A 26,948-nucleotide genomic window follows, 5' to 3' on the forward strand; every position below is an offset into this window, starting at 1 on the left:
AATCAATAAGTGATATAGCTTCATACTGAGAGATCTCAATGCTAGAGAAAACTGTTATGGTCAGCTTTCACAGGGAAGGTCTATATCAAAAGCGAAATGTCGTCGATAGTATTTTTGCTATGTCATGATTTATGTCTTCTCATACTCCACAGAATTGTGCACTAGAAACAGTAGGGCTCATGGGGGAAATAGCAGTGGGCAGCATTGCTGAAGCTTATGTAATTTTGTTAACAAATAACTGTCAAAAACAAGAAATGCTACTTTGGGAGGTAGCATGTAGGTTGCTCATTGAGGCTAGTGGCTGCTTCAAGGAATATTAAAAATTCAAAAACATACCCCAAACAAAGAACAACAAAACAAGAGAGTACAGTTATGGGCTGAGACAATACCCATACAAGCAGGGGGAGGGTAGCCTGCCGAGTGTGAGTCATGAAAGGTGCATCTTTCTGGATCGAAGGCTTATGGACAAGTGGACTCTCCCCACACTTGAAATTATTATTTAAAAAATATTTTTATTGATTTCAGAGAGGAAGGGAGAGGGAGAGATAGAAACATCAATGATCAGAATCATTGATTGGTTGCCCCCTGCACGCCATACACTGGAAATTGAACCCTGATCTCCTGGTTCATAAGTCGATGCTGAACCACTGAGCCATGCCAGCCAGACAAAATACTTTTTTTAAAATTGGGGATGAAAGGACACTTGCCTATGTAATAACCAAGCTTAGTCCTTTTTTTTTTCTTTTTCTGAAGTTTATAGTTCTCCTATTATATTCCAAAGCCTCTGACCTAGGAAAATTCTATATAAGCCAATTACATGATCACTAACTGGTGTTTTAGAAATGCCTTACATATTGTAGCAGAGCAGGGTCTGTGTGGGGGTGTTGTGTGTGTGTGTGTGTGTGTGTTTGTGTGTGTGTGGGTGGGTGTTTACATGTGATTTGGCTACTCATATGTACAAATAATGATACCACACATTAATGGCATAAAGCAAAACTTAAATTAATTTATATTTTATCACTCACTGTTGGCAGTAAATCAATAAAAACATATGTATCTTTGCATCTTGAAACACTTTACATGAAAATATTTTCTATATAATTTCATTGGAGAAATATGAGTGTGCATAATTAAGGGCTCAACACAGATTTTAGTTTAAATTACACATTATTTTCATCAGCTTGTCTTCCTCACAGAAAAAAAAAAGAAAATTACTCTATAATGGGTGCTTGTTAGGATTATTTTTTAACTTACTTGGCTCAGGATCTAGGAATTGAGAATCCTAGCACGGTGTATCCATTTGGCCATGGTCTAACTTTGCTGCCAATCGACCTTTCTGGTTCTTTTTCCATTTTACTGTGTATGATACAATTATGTGCTTCAAATCCTCTAAAAGATGTGTCCTCTATTAACCTCCATGGGGGAAGTTAATAGATGAAAGCAAAATGTACAGAGGAAAAAAAAATCCCATATGGTAGTGCTGAATTTATCTCCTTAAAGAGTGAGGTTTCAGAAAGAAACACAGTGGGGATGTTCTAGCCTAAATCGAATTCTTTGGAGGTTCACAGTAATATTTAAAAAATTATGTGTGTAGGCCAGATAACCCTATAAGTTTAACTTTGCTACATTTTTTCAAGAGATGTAGTGTGATTGCTATTCCCATTATGTAAAATTGATTTGCATAGAATAATGTTATTTGAATGATCATTATTAAGACATTGTATACCAAACACTTTTTCTCAAAGTGGGTTTAATTAATACTTCATCTGGATCAGATCCACTCACTAAAACAGAAATCAATTAGATGGGTTATTGAAAGTAAAATCAAACTTAGTTTAAACACTTACTGTTTGATCTGTCAGAGCAGGGAGAACAATCTGTTTTTCTATTGTGTTTAGAACTAGCTTCCACAGCTCTTTCAAAAGTCGCTTCAGAACTGTTTTCTCACAGATTTTTGCTGAGAGACTCAATCTGAAGTAAAATAAGACATACAATCACTTAGGAATCTCCTATCCAGGTTTCAACTTATTTTATTGATTAGAGATTCCCATTTCTCAATACTGTGGTTCAAATACCCAAATAGGCCTTTACAGTATTCAAATACTAAATTTCAAATAAAAAATACATATCAAAAATCTATTTCATCATACGATATATTAGATAACTCACTAATTAGTAGAAAATGAATTCAGACTATTTATTTACTTAAATACTTAAATTGTTTCCTAAATTGACCCCAAGGCACCCAAAGTTTCACCCTTATTCCGACTTGTGTTTACTACATGCTCTGTGTTATGGTTCAGGCAAAACACCAACCAAACTCATCTGATCACTACCTGGCTCTGAGCCAACATAACAACATGGCAAAGATGCATACAATTTCCCTCAAGAGCCGATATTTATCAACTTTATTAATTTTCCAGTTTTATTGATATACAATTGACATATAACATGGTGGTAAGTTTAAGGTGTACAACATAATGATTTGATATACTAGTATGTATATATTTTGAAATGATTACCACAATAAGTTTAGTTAGCATCCATTATCTCACATATTTATAACTTTTTCTTGTGATGAGAACTTTTAAGATCTACTCTCTTAGCAATTCTCAACTACACAATCCATTATTGTTAACTGCAGTCACCATGCTGTGCGTTACATCCCCAGGACTTATTTCTCTTACAACTGGAAGTTTGTACTTTTTGACCACCTTCACCCTTTCCCCCACATCCCCATCCCCTGTGGCAACCACCAAAGTTGCTCTGTTTCTCCGAGTTCAGTTTTGTTTTAAGATTCCAAATTTACCAACTTTAATAGGTTTAAGGCATCTGTTACAAATTGTTCCCGTGGTGAGATAATGATGGTGACATCATCTAACATTTATATAACATCATTGTTTGGTAACCTCTTCTACAGATATTTCTCACCTATTACTGTATACATTTCAGAAGTCAGAAACAGACTTAGAGAGATTAGGGAATTTGCCCAAAGAAGTGACGCCGGTGAGGACTAGATTCAAAGCCAGGCCCTTTCTCTAAATCCACATGCCCCGCACTGTCCTTGATAAATGTGTTTGTGTATGAAGGCCCAGCAGTACATGAAGACACACTGCTGCATAAATATTTACTGAATGTCCCAAAAGATGACAATGAACTCTGAGACTTTAAGAAGAGCTAATCAAACGTATTTCACAGTGTGCCAAAGGTGGGTCATACATGTCACGAAAACTTCACTGATGACAGTGTGCTAAATACTCTGTATACTTTTGGACTCAGGAATTATAACCTGGGTTGTGGTTCTGAGAGAGGTAGAATTGACTGCTTTAAATATTTAAATATATAATTAACATTTAAATAATCAAAGTAATAATTAATATTTAAAGCCATGTGACATGTGAGAGGCAAAGGGAGAGATTTCCAAAATGCATTTTCATGTAGAAGTATTTCTCCTAACACTATAGAATGTGAATACTGAATATATAAAAATGCATGAGTCCTAGTTGGTTTCACTCAGTGGTTACAGCATCAGCCCGTGGACTGACGGGTCTTGGGTTCAATTCCGGTCAAGGGCATGTACCTCGGTTGCAGGCTCAATACCTGGCCCTGGTCAGAGCGCGTGCAGGAGGCAGCCAATTGATGTGTCTCTCTCAAAGCGATGTATCTTTCTCTCTGTCTCTCTCCCTGCCTTCCACTATCTCTAAAAATCTATGGAAAAGAGATCTTCAGATGGATTAACAACAACAAAAAATGCATGAAAACACCTCCTCTGGATAAAGAGGAGAGTTGGGAACCCAGAGGCATATTCATGAAACTCTGTAGCCCCCGTCATTTAGCAACAGTTGTTCAAGGGTAACGTCTGGACATAGGGCAGAAGCCAGCAGATGTCTCACAGCAGAACACCAAGATGTCTAGCCTCAGAGGAATCCCTCGGATAATGTAAGATGCAAAAAATCTGCCATGTTGTCAGCAGATGTGTAATTTCCATTTTTAAAAGATCGGAGTTTAAGAATTGATCTTGTTTTTATGGGCAGCTCATGTACTTGGCGTGCTAATGACCGCTGCTTAGACTGGAACTGAATGAATGGGTATAGAATCACTGGCATGTTTGCAGCTCTGCGTGAGATTTCTGCCAGCTGGAAGTTTATAGCTCGTTTTAGAGAGTGGTGAGGTTGTGGTAGAGAAAATGAAACATAAACAAATAAGATGTCTTATTTAGAGAAGCTGCACAAAGACAAAGAGAGCCTATACAATTTCTAAGGAGACTTTCTCAAAGCTACCTGGAAGACTTTCAGCTCACTATTGCTAATTTTAAATAACAGGAAAAACAACAACACACCCCAAGTTGGGGCATCTAGCAACTGCTTCCTTAATTTAGTCAGAGATAATCAACTTGATGATGTAAGCCAAAAAGTATGTATTTGGAACCAGAGCTGTCTAGATTCTCTGATCACAGAACCAATTAACCAGAAAATTGTCAAATGCCCTATATATTAGTTGGCCATGGAGATATCCTGTCATATAGTTGATAAGATTTTCATGATAACATATTCAACTTTCTCTCACCCCCTGGAAATGTTCATCCCTCATTTCCATATATTCAAACCCAATCCATCTTTAAAAACCCAAACCAAATCAGCCTTAGTTGGTGTGGCTCAGTTGGTTGGGCATTGCCCAGGGTACTATAGGATTGCCAGTTTGAAGGCAGCTCTCTCTGCCCCACTCTCTTTTCCTCTCTCTCTATAAAAATCATTAAACAAAACAAAACAAAACAAAAAAACAAAACAACCCAAATCAAATTTATACTGATTGTCTGACCAGGAGATTATTTCTTTAGACCTTATTGTGTTTACTTGTATACCTTCCTTATTTCCCCCCCCCCTAATCTTGAGAATAGAATTAATATGATTTTAAAAAAATCTCCCCTAATAAGTGGCTTTAGGGTTATGCACTCTGAATTACCCTTAGAATTCTTTCAACTCTTTATGACTCATATAATAATTCTTGCCAAAAAATTTCAAATCTCTGTCACAAATTTTGAAGCTCATAGATGTTTTTTCTATCTTTATACACCATCTTTACTAATACTTATAATTATATGTATGATGATGTAATTAAGTATAATAAGAAATAGAAAATTAAAACTGAGTAAAATAGGACTCTAAAATATACTAAAAGGAAGGGTTTACTTACTTCATGTATTAGCCCCATTTTATAGATGGTAAAATGGATTGAAGGTCCCTCAGCTAGTAGCTGACAGTATCAGGATAACTTAAAACTTTCTGTATGTCCCACAACTTTTGGTTACAGTATATCCCAAAATACAAAGTTTTGCTAATGATAAATAACATATCAACACACTGCTGTTAGAAATCTAAAAACATAAGGCATTCCAGTAGGAGTTTTCAGAGGATCAGAATTGCTTTGTCCTGCTTTTGATTCACCTTCACATGGGCACCCAAATGGTAGTGTATTCATGTGGTTCAATTCTGTGTTGCCCATAGTAGAGATCCATACAATAAAATAAACATTTAGGGGTTGTATAAGGTATTAGGTGATAAAAGTCTACATTAAGAAACAAAAGAAATGAGAAGTCTTTCTCCCTGCCTTTCTTTCTCTCTTTTCTTCCTACCTTTATTTCCTTCTTTCCTTTCTACTTTCTGCTACTTCTTTCGTCCACCCCCACTTGCCTGCCTACCTCCTGCTAAGCTAATTACCTACTCATCTGTCTTCTAGACATTTCCTCATAGAGGACAGAAAAGAAGACTTAACATACCTACCAAACACTGAAATCAAAGTGATGGGAACATTAGTTTTACTCATGTGTAAGATTATAAGCAAAGGGAAGTGGAATTAAAATAGAAGTTATAAATATATAGAAGAGCTTTTCCCTAGGTTTTTCTTTGCTTTTATCTTTAAAGAGAAGTATTGCATCCTTCTCATTTGTCTTGGTCCCTTTGGCATTAATTAATTTGCCACAACAATATTAAATGAAGTAACATATGTAACTACCAGGTATGACACCGGTCCCTTGGTAGGCATTCAAAATTATGTTTTGCCTTTCTCTTCTACCTTCAACTCTGGTTTCAAGTATCACTGTTTAAGAAGTCAAGTCTCTGGTTGCTTTAGATCAACAGTTCCCAATTTCGGACACATGTTAAAACATAGGAGCCTTGCCCTAACCTGTTTGGCTCAGTGGATAGAGCGTCAGCCTGCGGACTCAAGGGTCCCAGGTTCGATTCCGGTCAAGGGCATGTACTTTGGTTGCAGGCACATCCCCAGTAGGGAGTGTGCAGGAGGCAGCTGATCGATGTTTCTCTCTCATCGATGTTTCTAACTCTCTATCCCTCTCCCTTCCTCTCTGTAAAAAATCAATAAAATATATTTTTAAAAAAACACAAAAACATAGGAGCCTTGACTCCAAACTTATGAAATTAGAACTTCTAAGAGTAGGGACTGAGCAGAAACTTCAAAACAAAACAAAACAAAACAAGACAAAACACACACACACACACACACACACACACACACACACACACACACACACACAAGCAAACAAAACTTTTTGGTTAAGAACACTGTCTTAGTTGGTCATAAAGGCCTCCATTCTCACCCACTCCCACCAACTAACCTGTACTTTCCACGGAGTCAGGGCCTCTGCTTCTCTTTTTCACTATCTAATGCCTAGACTAAGGCTTGGTACAGATGGGCGCTCAATAAGTAGTTGCTGGAGGTTGAGTTGGGCAGCTATTTACTGGCCTCCGAGCTGAATTAATTCTAGTCACATTTGTGCTATTCTCTTCCTCAGTAGGTTTCTGACCCAAAATCAGATATTCTGGACTTAACTCAGTCTTTTTTTTTAAATGTTCAACAGGTTGTAAAACGATATGCTTTCTGAGGAGCATAACATCCTCAAGCTCTTCCCCCTCAGAATAGCAACCTCCTCAGTTCCCAATATTTAGGTCCTTTCCATGATTCCTCCTGTTCAAAATCACTCCTGCTTTTTGGCCACTAGTAATGGACGAAAAGTGTTTTGCTTTTTGATGAATTAATATTGTAGAAGCCTTTTTAAAACTGTCCTACACAGAGGAAAACAATTGTTCCCCTTCAAACCATATTAGTCAAATTTAGGGCAATTAATAAAGAGAAAACTGGGTAGAGAACTTACGTTTTGTCCAAGAAGTCCATGAGAGGTCTTAATACAATCTCTGCATCCATTGCCGCACTGTTCTTATTAGATGCAGTATTTCCATTTGTTCTCATTTGATTTAGTTCAAATCCCATCTGTTTTATACACTCCTTAATGATAAGCTGGAAACTAAAAATAAGGAATATAAATACCTGAATAAAAGCATTTATGCCTTTCTCTGCTCATGTTTTTAAATTAACCCCACGGGAGTTTGATCTGTTTCAAGTAGTGTGAATTCCCTTGCTCATTAATTTTCAAACTTAATTGTTCAGCTGAAAAAAATGTTGTTGCAATGAAAGCTTACTTGGAACTCACACATATAAAGCTCTTCACATTGAATGAATTTGAGTGGGGGTTCGTTTGGCCCTTATCTCTCACAGTAATAGCTGAGGTGTTCGTCTGAGAATTATTTGGGAAAATGACTGTTCTTGAAAGATACTTGGTGTCTGGGTTCACATTCTTCACTTGGCTTCTGGGATGCCACTCCTTCTTGGCTTTCCTCTAACCTCACTGAATGCTCCTTCTCAATTATTACCTGTTAGCCATTGGAGCAGGGTTGCCAAACATAGCAAATAAAACACAGGATGCCCAGTAATGTGAATTTCAGATAGTGAATATTTTTAGTATAAGTATGCCCCATATTCATACTAAAACTTATCCATTGTTTATCTGAAATTCAAATTTGGTTGGGCATAGTCTATATTTTATCTGGCAACCTTATATTGTAATCATCTAGGCTCAATCCTTGGATCACTCCATAAAAATCACTTTCTTGCCCTGACCAGTTTGGCTCAGTGGATAGAGTGTCAGCCTGCGGACTGAAAGGTCTCAGGTTCGATTCCGGTCAAGGGCATGTACCTTGGTTGCGGGCACATCCCCAGTAGGAGGTGTGCAGGAGGCGGCTGATCGATGTTTCTCTCTCATCGATGTTTCTAACTCTCTATCCCTCTCCCTTCCTCTCTGTAAAAAATCAATAAAATATATTTTTTAAAAAATCACTTTCTTGGCAATCATATCTAATCCCAATGGCTTTCATGAAATCAATACACTGGTAATTCCCAAATATACATCTGGAGACATAACCTGTAATCTGAACTCTGGACTGGTTTATTAAACTGACTAATATGGGAAATCTATGATAAATTTTAAATGATCTCAACTTGGGTGTTTTTCTTGTTCCTGGACCTGTTATAGCAGGTTTATAAATATTGGTCCATAATTTTGAGTGCATCGTCAAGGCTTGATTCTACTTCTGCTGTCATGTTGGCCTGTTTCCATCTTTGCTTTGTGCCTTCTTCGTGACTTTCTTTACCTTTGACAACATTCTTGCTCCTCTGGACCCAGCATTTGTATCTGGTTCCTTGATTCTTGGCTATCAGCATGCCCCTATGGATGTGGCTCATTTCTTGGCTCTCGGCATATTTATCTAATTCAATGGAACATCCTCTTTCAGGCTCAGGGCCAAAGGAATTCAAATGCATGACCATCTGCCTTTTACCTGGCTAGACCTGCCTTTGGGGAGGGTGGATGGGAGGGTGAAGAAGGTGAGAAAGGGGGTGGTGGAGATGGTGGTATGCTTATTTAGTGAGAGTAGAGGTGGAGGATATTTGGGGCAATGGAAAAGGAAGGTAAGTAATGTTGGACATTTTGATCTGTTGATTTACCCATGGGTCATCATTGGTCCTGTTGAGTGTAGTGATAATCACTTTTGAGATAGCTACTTTCTTTTGCACCAATTTTCAAGTCAGTAGAGGATAGACTGAGCAGAAGGTATGATACTCACATTCCTAAAATGCATAAATAGATTTCTATAACAGACCCACATGGTAAACCCCCACCAGAAATGAGCTCTGTGTGTGGGATCAGGAATATGGAGGAAGGGGATCAGTTGCATGAGAGATAACGGCCTTCTATCTTGGCATTAGTCCAGGGTGAACTAACACGTGCATTTCAGCTAAAAATCTCATTCTATCAATTTTTGGTAAATTCACCTAAAAAGATTTTTTTCTATCTATTTATTTAGTTGAAAAAAAGTCTTTACTAATCAGCTTGAGTTATTACCAGTTAAAAATGACAGACTCTGTGAGCACCCAAAAAGCCAAACACTCACTTTATAGAAGAATTCCTATAAAATGTTCCTGAATTATTTGTTTACTTAATCCAGCCAGCTGCTGGTACCAAATATTTCATTCAAATAAATATAGAAAATCCAAAAAAATAAGACTGAAAAATATATGTGCAAGCAAAAACCCAAGTGGCACAAGCTGTGCAATTTTAAAAACATCTATATGATAGCATTGAAGTGGTATTACTGTGTCTCAGTTCCCAGGTGGGTGCTCTGTGACCATGTCAGGAGCCCAGGAACCCAGGAACCCAGCCTTCAGATGTACGGTTTGGCTTCCCTGGCTTTCCTACAAAATCATCCTTGTAGGTACATACAGTAGAATTATTTTGTTGTGGGTTTTAATAACAACAGATAAAATGCACTTTGGGCAATTAATTATGTACTTAATTTTGAAGCTCTAGACCACTAATTTAGACTCTAATATTCAGATAAAAGTGTCCAGTTTAACTTCACAGCATGATCTCACTGATCAGTACGGGCTTCCCACCTACCCATGTGTGTGATGTAGACCTGGTTAGTAGTGCGGGAAATCAAACCATAGCAACAACGACATAAGAATTACTCTTTTTATAAGGAAAACATGACATGTGGGTTATTTATTCCAATAATTAGAGCCCTAAGTAAGCGAAGTATTAGATTTTTCCTATTTGCAAAGACTAAGGAAGAGATAGATATTAGGGAACCAGGAGTTTCACTATCTAGGTTAAAATAGCTGGCTTCGTGTGAGGAGAGTACTTCAAGTGCCCGCCTAAGGACACCACTCCTTATTTCATAACTGAAGTTTGCTCCAGTTTTTTCAAGCAAAATAAAACGGTCCAAAGTAAAAGGTACTTGCTCATAAAGATGACTTGGATATATTACAGAAAGTAATTTAAATATACTTTTTCTATTCATACTCTAGTTTCCATTCTGTTTAGTCATCTTATTTCAGAAAAAGTTCCAAACACCCCTAGCTATTCCTGACCACTTTTTCTCTCCCCTTCGCCTTGCTAAATAATCTCTATCTTTGCCTTCCTAGCTGAAGGTAACAGTCTTTCTGCTAACCACATATTAATTCACAACTGGAATAAAGAGGTAAGCCTAAAGTGGCTGACTGAAGGCACCATCACTAGGTGTCACCCCCAAGTCACAGCCAATTAGTTTCCAAATGTCTAGGACAATGTCAGCCTCTCCAACTGCAGGTAAACAAAACCTTCAACTGCCTTATACACATCGAGGTCAAGTAAGCAGGATCGCCCAGGTCAGCTAGCAACACAGACAGAAGGCAGAGTGACTGCCCCAAGCTGGTACAGCCAGGCTTCTTCTCCCTCAGCACCTGAACTGTGAGGATGAGCTCCGCAAAGACAAAGAACACACCCTAACCCTGAAGAGGAGGCCACTAGGGAATTTTCTTTACTTTGCCTCATTCCTGTATTTGAGTGAAAATACGATGCTTTCAAGTGTCATTTACTTTTTGGTCTCTGATCTCAACTGACATAACTAATCCATAAAATGCCCATTAAAATGTACCTTTCCAAAAACAATGAGTAATGAGTGGAGTTCAAAGAGCCCATGCCATAAGAGTAATTTTTAAGCTTCATTGTATAACTGAACGCATAATTTATAATAGTAAGTCAACATTTATTGAGATAATATTTAAGCCAAGTTCTGGCCCTGGCCAGGTAGCTCAGTTGGTTAGAGCATTGTCCCGATAGGCCAAGGTTGTGGGCTTGATCCCTGGTCAGGGCATCTATGACAATCAATGAATGTATAAATAAATGGAACAACAAATTGATTTCTCTCTCTCTCTCTCTCTCTCTCTCTCTCTCTCTCTCTCTCTTTCTTTCTTCCTCTCTCTCTAAAAATCAATAATCAAAACTTTTAAAACAAATTATATATGAAATTAAAGAACCTCTTCAAAGATGTGTTTGCTTTCTTATCTATTTTAACATTTGATGATGAGACGGTAGTGTTTTTTTTCTAGAGGACCAAGTGAATCTTATATAGGATAAACTTCTCCCTCTTTAGAACAATGCCATGGACAAGTAGAGCTAATTTTTTAAAAAATGGGGAAAATATGAATGTGTCAGTAATTTCCCACAGAGTAGTTTCATTTAGATTTCTAAGCCCTAAAACCTAGAATCTGGACTTAATTCAATTATGGGGATGCAGTTCAGTTATTTGAAAGTACAACCACATTGAGATGTATGACATGAATGCAACTCGGACTTATGTATGTGAAGGTTTTCTTTCTTCCTTCCTCCCTCCATTCTTTCAATAACCAACTGGTAAGCTCTAAACACTAGAGTTGCAAACAGGAATGAGATATGGCTTCTGCCCTTAAGAAGCATATAGTAAAGGGAGGGAATCAAGCAGTTAAGCCATAACTTAGAGCAGTGTTTTAAGTGCCACCCCACTGAAGGATGCACAGCGTCCTGAGGATCACAGAGTAAGATTGCAGGGTCATGGAAACTTTCCAAAGGAGATGATGTTTAGATTAAGTCTTCAAGTTAAATGGATTTAGCCAGTCAGGGGAGAGAAACAGCGCTGAAGGCATAACTACTATGAACTGAAACTTAGTATAATATAATAACTGCTCAGGCCACTTACCTTTCCCCGTAAGTGATGCTGAGCTCATCTAGAACTCCACTGAGTTTAACTTGAAGTTCCTTCAGAATAGCACTAGCTTCAGGATCTAACTGCAGAGAGACCACAAACAATGTTACTTTGGAGTTCTGAGAAAACATGCTTTTCTCCTACAAGAATTCTGCTTGTTATAAAGTAATGTTAAACAATAAAACACTTGTGAAATTTTTTTCCTTTATCTTTGAAGTCAAATGCAAAATTTAGGAAATTCTACATAAACCAAAAGAGTTTTTATACATGAAAATATCGATCGAAATGCATCGCATGCATACAAATAACAGCTAGATAGCAAAGCCTTTGCTGGTTGCAGCAATGGGATGCAACGCATAACTACATCAGCTTCAAGGGTATGATTATGTCATAACTTTGAAAAACTATCAATGCATTAGTTAAATATATGTGTTGCTTCAAAAAACATTTTCATCTTTGTATCTCTGTAAATGAATAGGCCCATTTAAAAAAAATTGGTGAAAATTAATTTTTGAGTACTGCATTGCATCTCATTTAAAATATGTTTTCATATTTTTCTAGGTATGGAATTAAATGTAACAGGATAAACAAATTATCCAAGCACTTCAATGTTTCTCTGAAAGTGACAGGCCTGACTTCTCTTTTTGGGTTTCAATTTGCGACTCAGAGTTCAAGATTCAAAGTTTCACAGATTTATTTTTTAAAGTTTCTTTTTTAATATTTAAGTACTTATATCTTGGAACTAAGCTGTTCAGCAAAATTGGGGGAAAAACATACTAATTAAATCAAAATAGGTTTTTTATATGTTTGTTCTTACAGGACAGATTTTAAAAGCCAACTTATTTTTTTATTAGAGTTTAGTTTAGTTTTTTATTTCAGAGAGAGGAAGGGAGAGGGTGAGAAAGAGAGAAACATCAATGATGAGGTAGAATCATTCATCAGTCTCCTGCATGCCCCCACTGGGGTTTGAGCTTGTAACCCAGGCATGTGCCCTGACTGGGAATCAAATTGAGACTTTCTGATTCGTAGGAAAATGCTCAACCACTGAGTGACACTGGCCAGGCAGATTTAATGTTATGTAATAAAAATAAACAAACATCAATCTATCATCTTGACAGAATATTTTTATAATTTGTGTTTAAGATCAACACAAAATTTACCAGCATTTAGAATATTGTATCCTGTTTTTAATTATGGTTTTGCAAGTGAGTTGTAAATAGGATGACTTTTCATAGATGTGTTGTATCAAGCTGCTAGAAATTCATATAAAGGGAAATCTAGACTATTCTCTGAAATATAAGCCAATCTTCATTTGAGTCTTGAGAAATTTAGTTTCCTATTATTAGTACCTATAGTTCTTATAGAAGTGGGTCTACTATTGAAAACAAGAGAATGGGATAAAGCCAACTTTTGGGAATAGAACAAATTAAAGGAGGACTTACAGCAATAGAATCTAAGGACTATCATTCTACCAAATACATGCAGGACCCAACATCAGTTTAAACACTTGGAGCCAGCCCAGGGACAAAACCAGCATACATTGACCCTGTAATCCTCCCAAGAGCATTTTTTAATATTAAATAACTGTTAGGGAAAAGTATTATTTATATACCTTAGCCACTGGGTTGCTTTAGGTTGTAATGATGTGGCTAAAAACATTGGAATAGAAATTTAAAAAATTGCATTTGACATCTGATGCTTTATTGGTTATATCAAACTAATCCTTGATGTCAAATTTGACTCAAATCCAGATTATTTCAGGGTTGATTAGTTTCTACTACTCTATTAGAGCCAATATGATTAGTTTCTACTTCTCTATTAGATTCTTTTGGACTCCATTTTTTTTCAGATAGGCTCACAGCTCTTACCTATAGACACACAGGCCACCATAACAAATGTACTAGTAGGCTTTTCTAGGAGTTGGAAAACCAGAATGTCCTTGAGAGTTGTATTCAGCTACAACTAGTTGCAAGGAGTGATTCATAAAGACAGCTAGAGAGTACCTATGTAATAAGGCCTCCACTAATATGCATTGAAGCACGATTAGTCTAATAAACCATTACTCCTCAAACTTCAACCAAAATAAGTATGTGGATTGTCCTACCCAATCCTAGAGAACCATGCAAACTGAATTTTTTTGTTATATTTTACTGCTGTTGTCCTAAGACCAACTTTAATCTGATTTTATTTGGATAAAATGTTGCAGAATAGGGAATATAAGAGAAGCCCTTCCAGGGCTTCCGGTTCCCCACACCTTGGAAAAAGTGGGTGTAGGTGATAGTATCTTGCATATCTGCCACCTTCAAGGAAATGGCTCAGATAGTAGGATTCTCTTCAGGAAATGTGGTTGGTTCTTATTTAAAATCAGATTGTGTTTTCATACTAGTTTGGTATCTACTCTGAGGTAGTTTGTTCATCTGTTAAGAAAATGATTTTTAAAATCACACAAAATGATTAAATAGGTCAGTTGGGTAAAATTATGCTATTTTCCCATAAATTATTTTAGTCCACTTTAGGTATTTTTTGAATGGAGATTTCTTATCAAATAATTGGCTATTACTTGAAAATCTGAAATAGTCTAACGATAGAATTTTAAATATTGGTTGGCAGTTTTCATTTCCTGAGAGAAGCGTGGGTTTCTAATAGGTGCTGACAGACAATGCTTATAACCAGGTCAAAAGGGGGATAAAAGAAACCTAGAAAATGTTTAGTTTCAGTTAAGTATTCCATGTTTATCTGATCCAAATCATACCATAAACCATTAAAATAACAACAGTAATTTTGAGTCCGATATTCAAATTGTAGGTCTTTTGCAATAATAATGAGCATAAATACCTTACTCTAATTATAAAACAATCTCTTCAGACTGCCTGAAGAGATTGTTTTATAATTAGAGTGTGTTATAATTATAATTAGTCTGGTAGGTTTCACACGCTCCTCAAAATTTTTGCAGAAAGTCCTTTAATAGATGCTCACTATTTACCAATTCTTGAGTAATTTTGCATTTCTTTATATGACCAAACTGAGGAAATTTTCCTTACTCCTATAAACTCCCTAGAGTTTATAAGAAATAATAATTTGGGCTTTGAGAGTATATTGCCTAAATTAACAAAAGCATGTATTATAAACTATTGGCTACTTTGGAAAGGTCAGAAGCTACCTAATTTTTTTACAAAGGTTTAAACTTAGCCTAGTTCAGAAGTTACATGATGTCAAACATAAAAATTAACTTGCATCTTTTTTGTTTAATTATGAAATTATTAAAAGCCAAAAAATGAAAAAAAAATTCAGGCATTCTCAATTCACAGTTAATAAATTTATTTTAAATTATAAACTGAAGCAGTGTCCCCAAACAACTTAAATGGCCGACAAAAACAAAACAACAAATGGATCCATGTAAAGAGGAATATACTCAATGAAAACTTAAGAATACCGAATCAAATTCTGAGTTTAATAAAGATCACAAAAAGATTTTATAGACACTCTATGAAAAGTTTAAGAATTCCAAAATCTAGGCTAGTAAAGTGTGGCTCTAATGATCAGAATGAACCTTAGTCATACATAACTAATGTCTGAATTTTACACCATTGAGATGTTTTATACCATCCAGCCTTGGGAACTTGTCTGGAAAAGATAGCTAGCAGGAAAGATATCTTTTAAATCTTTGTCCTTAAAGCTCTTCTACTTTTCCTTTAAAAGAAAATTCACTTATCACCTCCTTTTGCAAATCTTCCTCCACATGTTCACCCTAGGCAGTTAGTAGCTTTAGCTTCTGCACTAGCTCTGCTTTTTCCTATTACTGCCCACACAACACTCTCTTCTGACTGTTCTCTCATAAATCTCTATCTTCCATGGTGGAACTCTATCTTATTTAGCTTTCTATCTAGGTGTCTGCCTCAGTGGCTGGCATGCCTAGGCATTTACCAAATATTTCAGGAGGGAGGCAAGGGCAGAAAGAAATAAGTATGCACAGACTCCCTCAAAGAAAATTCTGATGTCCAGAACGCTCCTTTTCCTTGAAACGCTATTTTGCAGTGACTATTAATAGAATCTTTCATTCCTTGGCAACCATATATTCTGGAGTTACAACTTAGTCAAATATTTTTCTGCTTGCCAGACCATGTCAGATTATGTCCTGATATTTCTTTGGCTCAAAAAATATGGTTATCATACCCACACTGCATGTTTGTTTTCCAGCACAAAATCTTTCCCTAAGAGAAGAAAGGGAGGATATGTTATCTCAGCCTCTTACAACAGCAATTGTTAAACCAACCATTAAGGTCTTAGAGAGATTTATAACTCATTGGTTGGGAAGTGGCATTTAAACTCCTTTGAAAACTCAATACAAACTCTTGAAAGAATAAAGACTGTATGGAAGAAGTTAAGGATCTTTAGTGTGAATTTCATTCCTTTTCCAGTGTGCTTTGCTATCTCATTTCCTTTCTCTGTTCTACAGGCTACTAGACTACCTTTTAGCATGTTCAACTCATCAGCGTTAACTTTCCATTACTTGTTTATTTAAAGCAGTGCAGATTAGGGAGGCCGATTGCCCTCATCTTCACAGGGTCCAAAATTGAATAATTAGTCTAGTAGGTTTCACACACTTCTCAAGTTTTTTGCAGAAAATCCTTTAATAAATGCTAACTGCTCCACTACTTCTCTGAGAGAGTAAGCCTCATTTCTAAGAAAAAATGTTGTTCAACTTGAGCTCTTGGTTCCTTCTTTTGGATTTTGTTTCATCAAATATCCCTTTTTCTATTTTCCATCTCTCCATCATTATTTTTATTACCCTATTTTATAAATATGCTCAAATAACATTTATGTTAAAATAAAAAGTAGAATAATAAAAGGGGAAAAAACAACTTATTTGGAACTATCTTCCCATTGACATCTTGCTAATATCTTTTCTACTCTTTGAATTGCTCACAACGTAAGTGTAAATTTCACATCCTAATTTTAAATATGCATTAAATCTCTGTGGAGTGGCTTCTGTTCTAGATACTCCACAGATATGTTCACATATAGGTCACCAACAATCTCTTGGTTACTAAGTCCAATGACTATTTATCCTATCCAGCCTGCATTCAGACTGTTGTTTCTCAAGCTCTTTATTTTCTTGCTTCTCTAGAGACTATCTTCTTCTAACACTTTTATTTTTCTGTCCATGATTTGTCTATCTCTTTTATTGACTTCTCTCTATTTTTCCTTAAATACTAATGTCCTTCAATTTTCCATTCACAGTCCTTTTATCACTATAGTTTCTCTTCTTGAAAAATCATACTCTTCCCTATGGCATCAATTATCACCTCTATACTTATGATCCCCACGTCTATTATCTTATACTAGTAGCTTTAACAGGATACATGCCTGCCATATCATGTCTATATTCTCCTGTATCTACTAGCCTTTTCTACTTTGATGACCTCAAGCTCAACATATGTAAGAGTCATTTTCTAACCTGCCCATCTTTAACTTTTATCTCTTATTATTGTCTTTAATTTGATTGATAGCATACGATTGTTTAAGGCAGAATTGTGAAATTCATTTTTGACTCCTTTCTCTTCTTCCTTTCACATTCACTTAGATACCCAATACAATTGATAGTATCTCTGAAGTATTTTTCCATCTTTCCTACCCTCTTTTTTTTCTACTACAAAATTTTTCTCATTCAGATTATATTGTACTAGTAATCATCTCTGAGTTGTGTTCTAATCCTTGCTTTCCCTCTTCTATTTTGTCTTCTTAACTGTTCCTGAAGTTGTTATGATAAAGCCCAAATCTGATCATAGTACCTGCTGATTCTCCTAGTAGCTTTCAGAGAATTACTTCAAGCAATTTCTTATAAACTGATCTTAGCTTTGTTATTTCTTTTGTTTTGAAAAGATTACTTCTCTCCAAACCTTCTATTTGACCAAAAATTTACTTATCCTAAAAATGCCTGGCTCAAATTAAAATATATTATTGAGAAAGTAGTAAAAAATCCCTGGTGATTCCAGTACAAAATTACTTTCTTTGGAATGCCTTAAATCACTTTGTAGATCTACAGTGTTCAGCATGGATCACATGGTACATTATCCTATATAATAAAAGACTAATATGCAAATTGACTGAACGGCGGAACGACGGATAGCTATGATGCACACTGATCACCAGGGGGCAGACACTCAATGCAAGAGCTGTCTCCTAGTGGTCAGTGCGCTCCCACAGGGGGAGCGCTGCTCAGCCAAAAGCCGGGCTGACGGCTGGTGAGTACAGCAGTGGTGGTGGGAGCCTCTCCAGCTTCTGCGGTAGTGCTAAGGATGTCCGATTGGCAGGCCTAAGCCATTAGTTGGACATCTCCCAAGGGCTCCAAGACTGTGAGAGGGTGCAGGCCGGGCCAAGGGACCCCTTAAGTGCACGAATTTTATGCACGGGGCCTCTAGTCAGAAATAAAGACTATATGTTCTTCTCTACTACAAACAAACATGCCCCAGATCTACCAAAGTTTCCCTGTGTGTTTTTTGTTACTTTTTGTAGTCCTCTGAGGAGATACCCTCCCAAAGAATGTACAAGATCATTTGTAGAGTTAGACTATGGCATTTTCCTTATGCTATTCATAATTCAATGAAGTGTTATAGTAGAGGTATTTCTATAAATTCATGCTTCTAACTTCTTGCTTTCAAAACGTTGAAAAACATCACTAGCTGTCTGTCATTCTAATTAAAGAGAGTATACAGTGAATCCAACTGTCTCTGTGCTTCAAATCAACCAAATGCCTTGAGATGATAAATCCTATTTGTTAACCAATCGAGGAGATGGTTAGGAGAAATTAACCAGGCAATATCTGCATACTGCTAAAATAAAAGGCCAGCAATGAAAATATTTAGTTCTTGTTATCAGCTGCCATGAAACTAAAAATAACTGTCATTCAGCCAAAAGACATCTCACCTTTGAGCCTTATTTACATAATAACAGGCTAAGGGTTTAAAGTGTATTCTTTTGTTGGAATATACCATATAACAATTACAACTTTCATTTGAAGTATATTTTCAAGTTCAGAAAGTGTTGGGGGGGTCCTTCACCAATAAACCTTACTTTTTAATTGTTCTGACTCCCCATTAATAAACTTCGAGTTCTTTGAAGGTGAGGTCTATATCTTAGTAATTATTGTATCTCTGGTGTCTAGTAAAACTTATAGTTCATAATAGGTGCTCAGGAAATAAATGTGTGTTGAATGAACTAATACATTCTGTCTTCATATTCAATGTGCTCTAACCTCTGTTTTTCATGAAGTGATCAACTCCAAGGGAAGTGATGCTTAAAGAGGTCCAGGCAGAACAGGGAGTCGGCTTTTAAATAACTCTTTCAGTGGGTGCTAAAAGGAATATTGGCTCTAACTGTTATTTTACAAGGTCTTATTATTAGTAAGCTTCTTGAGGCACAATGCATTTGGTTTGAGTTCTTTTTATTTTTTATCTCGACACTTACCCCTCTATAGATAAAAGTAGGTAACAATAGACCCTTCAATTACTTAGGAAGAACTTTGGAAATTGCATTAGGAGACATTTTAGAATTAAAAGGAAGACATAATACAACTAGTTAAAATTGTCTATTCTATTATGTAGTGACATCTAAGAAATATTTGCTAATTTTATTTTGTAATTGCTATAAAAGAGATAAAAAAGCAGATTGATTCTCCTTACATATCAATTATATCTCTATGTTAAGGAGTAAAGGTGAGACATCATTTAGACCGAACATTTAGCCTCTTTGACTACACCATCTCTTTTAATAAGATTAAATATAAAATGTAAGCTAAGTCCCAGATGCTTAAAAATATGCTGGATATTTGTTTATGACTACAAATTGGCTACCTATATTTTGAGAGTATTATATTCTTTAATCCAAATATTTTCCTGCACTATTGCATACTGACTTAAGGTTCATTCAAACAATTAAATCCCATGTTCTCAAGATTCAAAATACATTAAGAAGGTCAGTTAGAATATGACAAAGGTATTCTGAGCCATTTCCTAAATACCTGATTGCTACTCTAAAAGCAAAGAACAGTAATTTTCAAAATGTGGTCTTTTGACCAGTACCATCAACATCATGGAAATTTATTATGAGTGCAAATCATCAGGCCCCACTCCAGACCACTTGAATCAAATACTCGGAGGATGGAATTCTGCAATGTTTTCATAAGCTCTTCAGGTAGTTCTGATATATGCTGAAGTTCAAGAACTACTGGCATGGAATAGTGTTTCCTATAAAGCAGTGATCTTCAATCCCCTATTGCCCAGCAAGTATAAAGTTGAGGGGATAGTGCTAAGTAAAATATGACAGAAGATAATTTCTGTCCTCTCTGGTCTACGTAGCCGAAGACTGAGTCCATATGGCTAAAATATTTTACAAGGGATTTTAATCAGCTACATGTATATGCTTTGGCACTCAGATGCAATTTCTAATTGATACATCAAAGTCATCTTTGAAAATGAAGAGTAAGCCCGGGCCTGTGTTGCTCAGTGGATTGAATGTTGTCCCATGCACCAAAGGTCACTGGTTTGATTCCCGGTCAGTGCACATGGGTTTCAGGCTTGATCCCCAGTAGGGGGCGTGAAAGAGGCAGCTGATTGATGTTTCTCTCATTGATGTTTCTATCTCTCACTCCCCCTCTCTCAAGTCAATAGAAACATATTTAAAAAAGAAATAAAAATGAAAATTAATATAGATATTCATCTCTGAAACAAAACAAGTATTAATTTGCTCAATAAAATATATACGTTTTAAGATAGATGGAGTTATTTTCCAGATTCCTTGGCCCTGTTCAGGAAAGATTACCACAATGAGATGAGTAAAAAAATTCAAAATTTTTTGAAACACATTAATAAAAATAACATTGTTGTACCTAATTGGTTTCCTCTGTGTTTAGCAGAATGAGAGAATTTAGGTAAGCAAACAAACCCCCTATTTCCTCTAAATGTCTTAATAATGGCTAACTTCTAGAATCTGTAGTGCTGTCAATAGGTTAATAGGCCTGGTGATAATTATGGATTCTACCATTCAAGAAGATTGCACCAGCACAGGTTTGTGAAGGAGTGAAGTGCCTTCTGCTTACACAATACAGTTATTAAATCAATAAGTTCTGTAGAGTTTCATAATGACTGTTATGACTTCCTGAAATTAAATTTTAGATTTTATGATTTTATTTTTCATGTACTTGTAAAAATTATATTGCAGATGAAGACAGTAGAACTAAGTCCTGCCCATACCATTATGCATTTATGAAAAAATGAATACAGACTTGGTATTTATTTGCAATTGATATGTACTGAAGTTATACTCATGAAATAATAAAGCTATTAAAATAACATAACCAAAATATATCTGTTTTGCTTTTGAGCTATTAGTGCTTCTGTAGGATAATAACACGATCATTCACAATGAATGAAAAATATACCTGACATCCTGATAATCACTTTATTGTTATTGTGTGATAAAGGGACAGGTAATATAGTTTGGAGATCGTGATATAAAAAAATGAAAATTCTATCTTAAGTCACCCCATATGATGGGTTGGCCATTTTATTTGTTTCAGTATAAGGATTCCCAAAACTATATGCACATTAAAAATATCACCTGAGGTGCTTTTTAAGGACAAGACTCTGGGCATCATTCCTCAAGGTTACTTTTGCTCCAGAGTTTGTGTGACATTAAAAAACCCCACAACGTTTCCATAGTCGTCAGAAAGTGGTTATGCCAAAACATGCTCTTAAGTTGTATGCAGGGAAGCATGTTGGAAATTCACTTTATAGGAGAAGGAATTTCATGGTTTGTTTTTTCCTTTAGATATTTTTTTCTAAATTGGAAAAAAATGTGCCAACATGGGGCACAGGATACTGCGCAGGCAGATGTTAACAGTGACTGCTCATGCGACTGCTTTGGGAGCCGCTGTCAACAGCAGCAGGCCCTAATTGTCCTCGTGTTAGGCAACGTTTTCCTCTTGCGCTCCGTACAGAGAGTAACCCTGTCCGCCCCAAAGAAGGTTTCAGGCATTCTTCCGGTTTGCAGAAGGAAAAGACTCACCCTGCAAAGAAAGAACAGCTGCCCCCACCCTGGTTGGGTTAAAGCGGCTGAGAGCTGCAGCATCACGCAGCCAGGCCTGCAGGCGGCCAGCACTACACAGACAGTAGGAGAGGCAAGCGACACTGTGGTTAGAAGCCAACTCATTAACACATGGCATCGAAAGCTATTTTGAGCAAGTGCACAAGCAATCATTTGCTAATTAGATTTTTGTGGCAAGAAGTGCACATCCTAGCACAGATGGTAGAGGATGAAAATAAGAAGAAACTCCGTAAAGAAGGATAAGATCTAGGTTGGAAAGTTTCCCTTAGCAATGCCTGTCAAGATTTTATAAGCAGTTCCACTGTGAGGAAAAACTGGAAATTGGCACTAGTGGGCCTTTCAAGGCTTGAATAAGCCTGCTTTAAGTGCTACATATATTTTTCATATGAAAGGGTGAATTCTGTCATTCTTAATAAAATCCTTTTCTTCTTTGTAAAAGCCCCGAGTAAAGACACTGTTTATAGATAACTGCATTGGGAGGTCTCTGCCCGTTATTTTGAGATTCCGGTGCCCAGGGGAGGCTAAGTGTAGCAATGAGCAATCTTAACATAATTCCATATTAATAATAAAGCTTATTTCTGTCTGGGAGGCTGCATGTTACACTTAGACTTGGGTTCAGGTCTTGCTTCCTCTCACATTTTATCAACCCATGTGCAATACTGATTGGGTCTGCCTAAAGCTTTTTCTTAGCAGCAAATTACAAGATATAAAAATGTAAAAGAATGAGAGCAAAGAAACTTTGTGCAGAAAGAGAGACGGGAGAATAGAAGGGGGCAAAGGAAAGGAGAGGACGAAGAAAAAAATATTTAAATGTTGGAAAGAAAGGAGCTAGGGTCCATGCTGTGCCTCTAACAGATTATATTGTTAGAAGCTAGACACTCATTTACTTAATTGACTTTTCCCTTTAAATTATGTATAAGGAATTTAGCCATCGACATTGCGGATGTTATGAAGGGAGAAGGCCCCAAGCTCAGTATTTCCAGTTTCATTATCTTCTCTAATAAAGAAGAGTCCTGTGATGTAGCCATAAGTTTGCAACTAAATTTCTAATGTGAAACCTGCACAGTTCAAGCTGGAGATTTTATCTGAAATAAGGAATCCATTTTTGATTAGCGAAGAAGCCACCCCACAACTTTTCTGGTTAGCAAGTGGTTTGGCCCACACAGTTTGTTTAAGCATAGATATGATTCATCTGGTTAATATGCAGCTTAGCAATCTATCGCTCACATTAGAGTTCAGCCACAAAGAGTAATAAAATAGTAGTAGGATTAGGAGAGATTTCTGGAAATAGGACATTTTGTATAACTTCATCCATAAATGATTTGTGGTCTTTCACAGCCACTAAAAGGAGGTAGAATTTCCCATAAGAAATCAGTAATTTCTTCACTGCTTTTCAAACAGCAAGTGAACTTAAAGTGTGAATATAACACATAGCTAAAAACACAAAGGGAATCTTCACTTTGTATTTGCTTGTGCTCTCCTAGCTCAGTGAAAGAATTCTAACAATGAGATTGATGCTCTCAAACCGTGCAAAACCCATAAATGACATGCTTTGGGGAAGAGATTTTTATTTTATACAAATTAGACCCCGTCTGCAGGGGCAGGAAGCACAGTGCATCCAAGTTCATCTTTGAACTGTTGCACTTTCACAGATGTATCCCAGTGCTTCTTGCCTGTAGGATGCTAAATAGCAAGTTCATTATTCAAAAGGCAGGCTCACGGAGGACAAAAAGGACATTCAGGGGGGTCAGGGAGGATGTAGAAAGACCTCCTTGGAGTCAACCTCACATGGGAAGAGGCCCAATCCTTAAAGCAGCATTTGGGGCCTATAAATTTAGACATAAAAGAGATCTTTTGCTTTGAAATCAACCCACTTTTATGTATATCTCATACACTTACTCTGGCAAGTGTATGAGATATACATAAGGAACAATGTAAATAAAATCTTGACCAGAAATATTCCCCGCTCTAGCTACCCTTGGGATATTTTTCTGGAGGGAGGTGGGGAGAGAATGCCAGCTGCCTGCCTGCCCTCTTGGCACCGTCTCCGGTCCTCATTCCCCAGGCGCTCCTGTTGGTTTGTGAAAGGAACTGCGGCAGCAGAAAGAGGCAGGTACAGAGCGAGCACTTGTCTGGTCCAGACAAGCAAATGAGAATAAGGAGGAAGCGCGCTGGGCTTTAGGTCTAGTGGGGGAATCAGCCAGGTAAAGGATACGATGCTTACTATCACAAACCTCATAAGAGAATCTTTCTCCTTCCTTCTTCTGCTCATGGGATTGCGAGTCAAAGATGTTGGACAAAGACACGACACATTACAGACACAGCACACAAGACGTTTTTCACAGATATTTTTCGACATGAATAAACCACCAATACCTCAAAACCACCAGCACCACAAAACACATTTCAGAATGAACACTGATATCAAGTTGGAATTGCACAATACGGCAAAAAAAAAAATCTGCACTTTGTAAACTTTAAAGATCATTAGCATATCTACTTAATTGTGTGTATATATATGCCCAAATATATATATACACTGTAAAAAGCTATTGACCATCTTCCTCATCCCATTCACACTGCTAATATATTTACTAAAGTATTCTGTTGTGGACATAATAAGAAGCTCAGCTATTAATTGGGTTTTATATTATTATCCTTTCCCGTTCTTTAGCTAAACCATGTAAAACTTGATTACGAACCTTTAAATAACAGATATGCTGCTAATGATCTCTAAGTAGGTATTTGGCAAATGTAGGCATAAAAACATACCCACCTCTTTTCCTCCCATGGATTCAAACATTTTTTCCAACTGGACCCGTAATTGCTGAATATTGTTCATCAGTATACAGGGCTTTAAGTAAAGCAAACACAAAACAAATAGTGTGAGAATCCTTTATACACTAACTTATGGGATGAGTTTGCCTTAAATGTAAGTATACAACCTATCACTGAAGCCCTATTGTATTTGGCAAAGGTAATAATTTTGTACTTTAAGATTATGCTTTTTAACAGTTAAATGGAAGGAGAATATATAACAACAACTTTGAAGAATGAAACTTAACAATATACTCAGACAATAAAGCATTGAAAAATCACTACTAAAGTTTCTTTTTAATTCTTAACATCTTGGTATTTTATACTTAGAAATTAACCAAACTCTGTTTTTTAAAGATTTATTACAAGGAAAACAGATTAGTTTAAAATTTCATTATTTCTCCCTTTTAAAAACCAAAACACTATCTGAAATTTAAAAACCAAAACAACAACAACAAACAAAACAAGAAAACCTTAAGTGGATTCTCTTAGGCTACAGACTCCACATGTTGGTATTCACGGCCCTTCATTATCTGGCTCTGAAGAGTGATTCCTTCTCATCTCCGTCTACTGCATTATGATTATTTCCAACTCTCTGCAACTTATTCCCTCCAAAATACCTGCGCTTTCCATTTGCTGTGACTTTGCTGAGTATGCGGCCTCTTCCCTTAGTCTCTGCCTACATGAATCAAACCCATCATTCAGGTTTAAGCCTTCTCTTTCCTACATTGTATCCTTCGGCCACTTACTTGACATTTGTTTTACTTTACTATACATTTGAGTTGCTTTTCACTCTCTCATGAGCTGGTCTTAAATCCACTGTATGTGTTGCTGTGCCTTTTAGCTTTTTTCCCTCCCAGAGTATTGCACAGAGCCTTAAGTATACACTTGTTTACAACATGTTTCTTTTCTTGTTTTTGTTTTTCCAAGAAGGCAGAAATATAACAATAAAAATTCAAAGCTTTGTGACAGGACTAGATGTAACCTTTGAATAGTAAGAATTAATTTATAATTAGTAAAGAGAATTCAGGAACAGTTCTAGAGTAATTTTTTTATATATTTTATTGATTTTTTAGAGAGATAGAGAGTTAGAAACATCGATGAGAGAGAAACATTGATCAGCTGCCTCCTGCACACTCCCTACTGGGTATGTGCCCGCAACCAAGGTACATGCCCTTGACCAGAATCGAACCTGGGACCCTTGAGTCTGCAGGTCAATGCTCTATCCACTGGGCCAAACCGGTTAGGGCAAATTCTAGAGTAATTTACTATTTGCTGAATACTGATCCCAAAGAGCCACTACATCAAGGGAAAGAAAAACAGGAAAGAAAGGAGAATGGATGTATCTTCCAAGTTGCTGGGAAATAAGCCAATAATGAATCAGAGAGAGGCATGCAAAGGACTCATAGGACATCAGGAAGGCATCAGCTCTCATCGGTGGAAAGATTTTATTTTTGCTTTAACCGCATTACTGACCTTTGAAAACTTTCCACTTTACTCCTCAAGTGACCACATCCTAACTTCGATTTATGAAAACGATTTTAAACTGCTTTTCTGTTCCCTTGATTACAGTCACATAAATATTTTATTGCTTAAACACTGATATCTATTTATCTCCTGTAGATGCTGTTCAGTAAGCTGAGCCACATATACCACAAATGAGCCTGATCTGCTGACATGATTGAGAGCCACTTGGTCAGGCTTAGTCCTTTCCTAGGCATGCATGGTCACATGTTCAGGAACTCAGCATCTGACCCAAAGTCAGCAAACTGAGCTAATCCACTCTTTCCCCAATAGGGAATAAGGTTATTGAGATTTTAATTTTCATTGCAGAGGGGGAAGTTTGGCTGGGATTTGGGCAATCCCACCAGCGAGAAAACTAAGATCAAAGTAAGACCATGGTTCTTAATGAGAAGCAAGATATCAGTAATTAGGGGGGAAAGCATTGAAGAAAAGAAAAAGTTAAGTTCCTAGCATGTAATATTTGCAAGGTTGTTTTTGCTTCTTTAGAAAAATTTGATTTTAAAAATTATAAAATATACAGAAAAAAAATAATACAGTAAACACTGATTTATGATTTTTTTCTCAGTTTCTAAAATATACTCTGAAACATTAACA

General features: G+C 36.6%; 1 protein-coding gene across 1 annotated transcript in view; it reads right to left on the reverse strand.

The window, feature by feature from the left end:
* The window catches only part of UNC13C (unc-13 homolog C), a 503,951-nt gene that overhangs the window by 64,319 nt on the left and 412,684 nt on the right, over positions 1 to 26,948 (reverse strand). The window contains exons 23-26 of the mRNA XM_023751588.1: positions 24,790 to 24,867; positions 11,904 to 11,992; positions 7,169 to 7,318; positions 1,848 to 1,971 (exon numbers count right to left, since the gene is read on the reverse strand). Of these exons, the coding sequence (XP_023607356.1) occupies positions 1,848 to 1,971; positions 7,169 to 7,318; positions 11,904 to 11,992; positions 24,790 to 24,867 (441 nt within the window). The remainder of the gene's footprint in view (positions 1 to 1,847; positions 1,972 to 7,168; positions 7,319 to 11,903; positions 11,993 to 24,789; positions 24,868 to 26,948) is intronic.

This window comes from Myotis lucifugus, unplaced genomic scaffold (genome assembly GCF_000147115.1).
Source record: "Myotis lucifugus unplaced genomic scaffold, Myoluc2.0 scaffold_23, whole genome shotgun sequence".
In the NCBI taxonomy this organism is placed as follows: Eukaryota; Metazoa; Chordata; class Mammalia; order Chiroptera; family Vespertilionidae; genus Myotis; species Myotis lucifugus.